We start from the raw sequence: 8,457 nt of genomic DNA on the forward strand, positions 1-8,457 counted from the left end.
ACATAGCTTTGCCCACTGAAGCCACTAAAACACTGAAGCCAACCAGCTCTTTTACTGCTATATGAAATACCGTTCCTAGATATTAAAAGAAAAAGCAATTAAGTCCAGAAGTCAGCTGAATGTTCATTTCTCAGTACCCAGAATATTCAAGTTCACCTTCTATACCAAATTTTTCTTGCTATTCTTCAATAGATTTTAGAAGCAATATAGTTTGATTCACAGCACCATTTTGAAGTTACACACCCAGAAGGAAGCACAAGGCATGAAATGTTAGGTTGCAAAAGTATAAAGATTTCAGACTTGCATTTTATCGTTGAGTATTACAAGACAGTTCTTTATTTCAAACATTAAAGTGCCAGGTTTATGTACAAACTATTAAAACAATAGTTTAAAAGGTAAACTTAAAACCTGCTAAGAAAGCAGTGAGGTCATGTAGTTCCCTCCAGAGTTTTCTGCAGAGTATTCAGCAAATTTAAGACTATTGAATTTCTCAGCTGCTCCTTTGTTTATGGGGAGAACAGGAGAGGCTAGTGGTCCCTGCCCAAAACCCCCCCATCTTGCAGAAGAAAGGTGTCTTTCACAAAATGGAGTAGCACATGTTGTAAGATATACATCTAAGCATTCTATGAATTAACACCATTGGCAGTCTAATAAAAAAGGATTTTACTGCTGGAGCTACACTAGCCTCCTGAAAAGTACCAATATCACCACACTTTTCAAGAGTGGGATTTTAGCACAGGAATCAAGTCACACTGTGACTCGATGTATTTAATGATTCCCTGTAAACAGGGGAGCATACACACTAACTCATATGGTCTAAGTTCATTTAAAATTCTGCATCAAGGGTGAAAGAGTTGTCTGTGGGCTTCGACATGACTCCCATCCTCTGATATTCACCTACTCGCTTCTCAAAGAAGTTGGTCTTGCCTTCCAGAGAGATGTTTTCCATGAAGTCAAAAGGATTCTCCACTTTGTATATCTGAAATGCAAAGGCAATTCTACAGTCACTACAGGTACTCACACCTTGAATACGCGAGAGCATTAGAGATCACTTGGAAGGAGTCTAATGACATCAGCAGGTTTATTATGTGGAGCAGAGATTTTTGTTCCCTAAGACTTCTCTACTGTGTTTTAGCTGTAGTAAACAGAAGCACAGCAACTCTTGTATACCTGTTTTTCCATAGCATCCTTTGGCTTTTCCTTCTGTGGGTCTCTAAACAGCATCTAGCAGCAGGACTGACAAATGGCTTTACAAGCTATACCAATACTGCTGCAGCCATTTTAGGATTTGGGTTTCTGGAGGAAATTAAAACTTAATATTTTCCCCATGAACAATCCAGTGTATTAGAGCCTTACCTTGTTAAATCCCAGTTCCAACATAAGCCGGTCTGCTACAAACTCTATGTACTGTTTCATTAAAGTGCAGTTCATGCCAATCAGCTTTACAGGCAGTGCCTCTGTCAAGAATTCCTGCAGATAACAGAAGCACTTTATGTACAGAAACCAGTATTCACTCTGTACCGTCTAGGTTAATTTTATGCCCAACAGCTCCCCAGCTTTCTGCTTAATTGCTGTCAAGTTCCCAAACAAGGAGCAGACAATTACCTGTTCTATGAGAACAGCATTCATGATGATTTCCTTTACTCTCTCCTCTGATGGTTTGTGTATCAAGTGCTTGAACATGAGGCAGGCAAAATCACAGTGCAAGCCCTGGAAAGAAGTTTCAGAAAATTATTTCAGGAACACTGATTTAGAAGAGCCACTCAAATCAGTAGCACAGAATAAATAGCCCTAGACATTATCTTTGCACTTGCCACATTAGTATTGTCTACAAATTTCTGCCTAACCAGAAGGTGGCACAAGTGAGTTCAGCCAGTACCCACTTGCTCCAGCTGGAAAGGTATATATACACACTGAGTGCAAGAGTTGGCAAAAACCCTTAAACTAATTTAGAGGATGTAAAATGCCAAGTTTATTCATTCTCTGCTGCAAGATCCACAATGACACATGTTTACACACTTTAGCAAGCTTTATAGACTGCCTGTTTTTAAACATATTCCTGTTTTAAAATACAGACTCCAACTGAATGTCACTACTTTTGAGCTTCTGTGGCACATTACCATCTTAACTGCTAGAATTTGATTCATACCTCATCTCTGCTGATGAGTTCGTTAGAAAAAGTGAGTCCAGGCATTAATCCCCTTTTCTTCAGCCAAAAAATTGATGCAAAAGAGCCAGAAAAGAAGATTCCTTCCACTGCTGCAAAAGCTACTACACGCTCTCCTGTTAAGAAAAGACTGATACTAATATCACACATGACAACTTAACAGGATTAATACCCAGAAGCTGCAAATAGACTGGTGAAGAAGTTCCTGCTCAAGCATGCTATAGCCTGTCCTTAAAAACTATTACAGTAAAGGCTTCTAGTCATCAAGCAAAGCTTTTAAACATGAGAGAAAGTAAAAACTAATTACAGTAGCTACACTAAGTAGCTGAAGCCAAGGCTCCTTCCCCCAGGTTAACCATCCTTTTTCAAAGATCACACACTGAAAGAGAGCAGTCATTTTAGCAGCAGATTTTAGGTCAGTGTCTGCTCATCTTTTGATTAAGTACAAAACTTCAGCCATGAAGAATGCTTTAATACTAGCAAAATAAATGGCCTGTACCATCTCATCTCACCTTTGAAGCAAGATACCAAGAACCAGTAAGGGAGAAGAGCTACAGCCTGCAACTGTACAACTCTGCTGGAGATCAACAGCCAGTACAGTTCCAGATACATGACAGCAATTTAATCATATAGCCAGGTGTACAAAGATTGACACATGAGCTACCATTATTCAAAATGCCAGCAGTTTTACAAAAATTCATGTCAGTAGCTCATTTGCAAGATGAAAGTCATTTTCTCCATCTCCAGAATACCGGTGTCTTATACTGGAGAGCATACACTCACTCTCCCCAGGATAATGTCTGGAGAAGTGGTGGTTCCTCCATCTTTAGGGAAAGAATTTCACTTTGCTTCCAGTAGATGTACTCACCATACGTTGCTTTCTTGTCCCCAATCCAGCGCATGGCCCAGTCAGCCTTCTTTTTAACACATGGTAACGTTTCAATAGCATTAAAAAGAAATTCCCTGAGAAGGATGGAACTCGTTAAGATCAGACATCAGCACAACTAGTACAATAAACATTCACTGCCACAGATGCTCTGCACCTTCGCTCTGACAATTAAGTCTCCTTCCCCCTCTTTTTTTGCACCAAATTAGCTCTATTCGTACCCATCAACTACCTTTTCATCACCTACCCATCACAACACCAGTTCACATGAATTCCCATGACAGGATCAAAAGGAGCACTGTTTCAAATGTTGTACTTGAACAAGGCTTTCAAAAAATACACATCAACCAGCCTCCGCTTTCCAGCAGCAAGGCACCAGAGCTCTCGTGTAAGTATTCTTCCTTAAACACTTGCTGGAATTAACCATCCCAGTAGATACAACATGGTCAGCTCTACAAAGTAGCAACAATTAAATTTATCTAGACTTCAAATAGCACTGTAGTGCCATGACATTTTCCTGAACAGGGTGGTCTGACAAGACACCAGAATGACTCAGTCCAGACTGCTCAAAGCCCTGCATTTAGTTTTAAGATACCATTTTTGAATGAATCCACCTTATCATGAAGATTTTACCTTAGTTTTATTTTTAATCAAGACCAAAAGCCACTTTTTGGCAAATGCAATATGCTCCCCCCCCCCCCCCAAAGAAAAACAAGTCAAGTGAGTAAGGGCAGCACATGCTATATAGAAGTGCTAGCTATTAGCTAAATGCACTAGGTTTTAGAGATACTTTAATAAGCAGTGTTAAAGAGAAACTTTCCTACATATCCTTCTACCAGGTGCAGGGGTCCTCCATATGAGCATGCATTTATGTATTTAATGTACTTCCCTTATTTGACTGCTCCATCTTTTTCAGTTTCATTCCTTTCAGTATTAAGTAGCTTCAGTTTTGCCCTTCATCTAAACAAATCCTTGCTCATACACTTCAGAGGAGAAATATTCTGAAGTAAAGCTACTCTTAAGCAGCAGCAGTATTTTATATAAATGTAGTTAAAATCCTAAAATTAGCCTTAAAGTCAGAGCAACAGATAAGCATCATTTAAACCTCAACACTTAAAGAGTTTTGAACTTTTCATCACCAAGCAATACAAACCTCTCTTTAGAATCTTTAATGTAGGTGTCAATAAGAAGACTGTACATTTCTGAATGTATATTTTCCATGGCAATCTGGAAGCCATAGAAACAGCGAGCTTCTGTGATTTGTACTTCTTGACTGAACCGCTCCACCTAGAGGAAGAAAAAGGCTTTTGCAAAAGGCATTTACAACAAACTTACAGGTTAGAAGCATTGATGCTGCCTATAACAGCTCTTGCTCAGCCAACAGAATCCTCTCCATATTAATTCCAGACACATGGATTATTAATAGAAATATGGACAACAGTATGCCCTCACAGCTCCAAGTTGTGAGTTATTCTTTGGTCCCAAGAGAAATGGGAAAACTTCTTAGACTGATCTATCCCCCATTTGGGAGAAGAGCACTGAGAGGGCTCTGGACCAGCCAAGTGTTACTGTAAGGCAATGCTCAGTGCTCCATGGGGAGTGGGCAAACTTGGTGATTACAAAAGCAACCACAATTTGTTAATTAGCATAAGACACTACACAATCTAGCAAGCAGGCTAGATTAGCCAGCAAGCATGTCAAATGTGTAGTTATCTGTTATCTTCACAAAGTGATGTTTCTCACGACTGTTTGTACACACCAAATTTTCATTGACGATGCCATCGCTGGCAGCAAAGAAGGCAAGGATGTGAGAAATGAAATACTTCTCCTCAGGCTTCAGGGACTCCCAGTGCTGGATGTCTTTGGAAAGGTCCACCTAAAACATTGCAAAAACAAGCGACGAAATGAATAGAGACAGGAGCTTCAGGAACACGGCCCGTACGGAGCGGGGGGGCTGCCGGCAGGGAGGGCATAGGGAACTAGGGTCCGCCCGCCCCCTCCTCACCTCCTCCGCCGTCCAGAAGGAGGCCTCGGCCTTCTTGTACATCTGCCAAATGTCGTGGTACTGGATCGGGAAGACGACGAAGCGGCGGGGGTTGTCCCGCAGCAGCGGCTCCACCTCCTCCTCCTCCTCCTCGCCCCGCGGCACCTGGAGCGGCGCAGAGCGGCTCAGGCCCGGCTCGCCTCAGCGGCCGGGCCGGGCTCTGGCGGGAAGCTGAGGGGCTGGGGGAGCCCCAGGAGGGAGAGCGGCACGGGGACAGCACCCGGCGGGGACGAGCGGGCAGAGGCGGGCCCCGCGCCCACGGCGGGGGGAGAAGGGACAGAGCAGCCGTGGGGGAGAGGGCAGCGGGGCAGGGGTTACGTGAGCCGTGGGGAAAGGGAGGGGGCAGCAGGGCAGGCGCCGTGCCCGGGCGTTCCGCACTCACCGGCTTCCTATCGTCCTCCTGGAAGATCTTGCGGGCCGCCTTGCTGGCCAGGACGCGGGCGCTGCTGAGCGCGGGGGGCTGCGGGGACAGAGGGACAGTGTGAGCGCGCTGCGGCGCTCCCGGGCGAGGAGCGGGCGGCGGGGAGGACACTCACCGTGTTCTCCTTGTCGCCCAGCGCCAGGCTCTTCATGGGTGACAGCTTCTTCGTGGGCGACAGGCGAGGCTGGTCATGGCGGGCAGCGAGCGGGGCGCGGACGGGCAGCATGGCGGCAGCGGCCAGACGAGCGGCACTGAGCGGCGGGAGCGCAGAGACCCCGCGCCGCCGCTTTATATCCCCTTCGAACTTGGCGCCAGAACGCCCGGCTGACCACTCACAGCCCGCGCCGCGCCCGCCACCGCCCCCCCCTCGCCCCCATTGGCTGGGGCGCCGGCCGGAGCCCCGCCCTCCATTGTGGCGGCGGCGGCGGGAGGGAAAGGCCCGCCCTGCGCTTTGGCGCGGAGCGGGGCAAAAGGCGGGAGAGCGCGGAGGTCCCGCGCCGTGCGGAGCGGCGCGGAACGGAACGGGCCGGGCCGCGGGTCAGAGCGGTGCTGCAGGGCCCGGCAGCCGCGCGGGTCAGGGGAGAAACACCAGCGCGGCCGTCACCGCCTGCAGCATGGCGCGGCCGCCGGTGGAGAGAGGCTCAGCGGTGGGTCCCACGCGTAAAGATTCGGTATGCAACAGGAAAGTAGAAAACTTGCTTTTAGATACGGGAACGGCCCTAAACCTGAGTTTAAGGGACCGATCTGGAAATGCCACGTTGCCCTCATCCCTGTCATGCTCTCCCCCTCTCTTTTCTGATCCATCCTATCTACCGATTCATTTTCACTTTCAACACTGTTTCCAGCAGTTGGGGACAGATTGCACTTTCCTCCATTTGGACACAGAAATTGACTTCCCAGAGAAACGTGATTCCATGTGTCACCTGGTTCTACCTGTTTTAAATAAATAGCACAATAAAGGCAGAACACAGGTATGAAGAAAAAGAGGTGGATATTAATGTTCTTTAAAAAGTATATTAATTAACTGGCCTTTACTTGAACAACATCATTTCCCTCATCCAACTCCGCAAAGGATCGGCTCCTATCAACCAAAATGTTTTCCCTGAAGCAGTTTTAATGACTTGGAGGCTCTTCTGCTCCTGATCTGTCCCAGGAAGGCCGGTCCCATGGGCAGAACTGACAGGCAGCTCCCTGAAGGCTCAGCAGCGCCCCACTATCTCCCACCATCTCTACAGATGCCGGGGGGGGGGGGGGGGGACGGACTGGGGGACGGGGATGGACAGAGAGCTCCACCCCCAGCCAAACTCATTTACCCTCCCACCCCAACAAGGACCCCAAAGCCACCAGCTCACACGCCCTGGGCTGCTGCCAAGGGCCATCATGATGCAACAGCTGTGCTATCGCTGCAGCCCAGCCACTCTTCTCAGAAGCCCACGGCAGGGGACCAAAGCCCTGCCCCTGGGGACGACGGTTCTGCAGGGAGAGAAGATGGTGGGGAGAGCACAGAGAGGGCCTGTGAGGAAGCACATTGCACCTCTGTGCTGCTGTAGCTGCAGCAAAATGGTACTTGGGAATGAGTGTCCACGCTGAATTTTCCTATTTACAGCAGTTTAACAGAATTAAGATTGTTCCTCGAGGCACATCCCCAAGGTTTAGACACCGTGCACAGTATTTAGCCATGTCCCTACTAGTGGTGTCATGGAAGAAAGCAAGCATGAGGAGCCCTCCCCCCTTCACATACATCCTCCTCCATGATGCATCTGAATTTTGGTACCAGCATTTCCAAGCCAGGTCCTTTGCCAGAGCTGGGTTCAAGGCAGCAGGCTGCTGCCCTGCTTTGAGGTGCCAGCGCTCAGCGTCACACCAGGATGTCAGCTGGCTTGTGCCCTCTCTTTGGGTGTGCGAAAGGATGCTCTGCTCTTCTGACTTCTGGCCCGGAGTGGAGTACTGTGTGTTTAAAAAAAAAAACAAACCAAAAAAAAACAACCCAAAACTTGAATTAGTTTCACATCTTCTTTGTTTACAGGAATTTAGACACTCAGAAAGGTGGAAGTAAGAGCAGCCTGGGGCAGTTGGGTGAGGCAGGTGTGAGCTGTTGTGTAACTAAGCTGTTTGCACAGGTTCCCCTCCAGACTGCCCACCCTGGGGTTCCAGCCAGGGCAATGACCCCAGCACCCACTTCCACCCAGGTCCTGGCATGTCTCATCAGCTGCAGGTGGAGCTCAGCAGCATTCTCTGCCCCAGGCATTGCTGCTGTGGTATCCTTAGTGCCAGCAAGACAAAGCTCATTCCCACCAGGCACAGCTCACCATCCCCAAACCTCAGGCCCCATCACGCCTCTGCTTCTTCATCGTCATGGCTACTGCCTTGGCTCTCAGCTGACCTACCTGGTGGCATTGGATAACACTCAGGATGGGCTATTTCTGTCTCAGAGAATTGGTTTTCTTCCATTTTCATGCAGATTGACTACAGGACAGATAGACAGTGACTCCAGGTTGTCGACTGCCTCCCACCACTGCAGCAACTGATGAAAGTTGGTGAGGATAACTCCATGGGAGACATGGGCTGACTCATCACTAGCTGAGGACACAGCATTTGCTGATGGTTTTCCCCTGATTTGAGGAAGGTGATTTGTTTGCATGGCTTCATCCAGCCATATTCAAACATGCCAAATCCTGAAATCCTCACCCATTGCTCAGTCTGTCAGAATTGATATTTGTATAGAGGATCATGCTGAAGGGTCCCTACTGAGGCCTGCAAATCCCAAAGCCTGAGTTCCACATTCAGCAAAAAGAAATCTAAATACTCTAAATAGAAGATGAGACAGGGTAGGTGAGCAGCAGGACGCCATCAGTCAATACTGTCAAGAATACAAGCAGTGGTCTCTGGCCACCACTTTCTCCAACAGGTTTGAAGGAAGCCCTCAGGATTATCCTCGC

General features: G+C 47.5%; 1 protein-coding gene across 2 annotated transcripts; it reads right to left on the reverse strand.

The window, feature by feature from the left end:
- Positions 1-433: 433 nt before the first annotated feature.
- RRM2 (ribonucleotide reductase regulatory subunit M2) lies at positions 434-5,744 on the reverse strand. 2 transcript variants are annotated; one of them, XM_074922146.1, is made up of 10 exons: positions 5,634-5,744; positions 5,480-5,557; positions 5,059-5,202; positions 4,813-4,929; positions 4,207-4,340; positions 3,036-3,130; positions 2,150-2,283; positions 1,606-1,710; positions 1,357-1,470; positions 434-979 (listed from the first exon to the last, which is right to left on the reverse strand). In XM_074922146.1, exons 1-10 carry the CDS (start codon positions 5,742-5,744, stop codon positions 827-829), a joined length of 1,185 nt encoding a protein of 394 aa, XP_074778247.1. In that variant the 3' UTR covers positions 434-826. The 2 variants fall into 2 exon arrangements, with proteins under 2 accessions (XP_074778247.1, XP_074778235.1); XM_074922134.1 differs by having other exon boundaries at positions 5,059-5,181; positions 5,450-5,557.
- Between the last annotated feature and the right edge of the window lie 2,713 nt (positions 5,745-8,457).

The sequence above is a fragment of the Athene noctua genome, chromosome 1 (genome assembly GCF_965140245.1).
Source record: "Athene noctua chromosome 1, bAthNoc1.hap1.1, whole genome shotgun sequence".
NCBI lineage: Eukaryota > Metazoa > Chordata > Aves > Strigiformes > Strigidae > Athene > Athene noctua.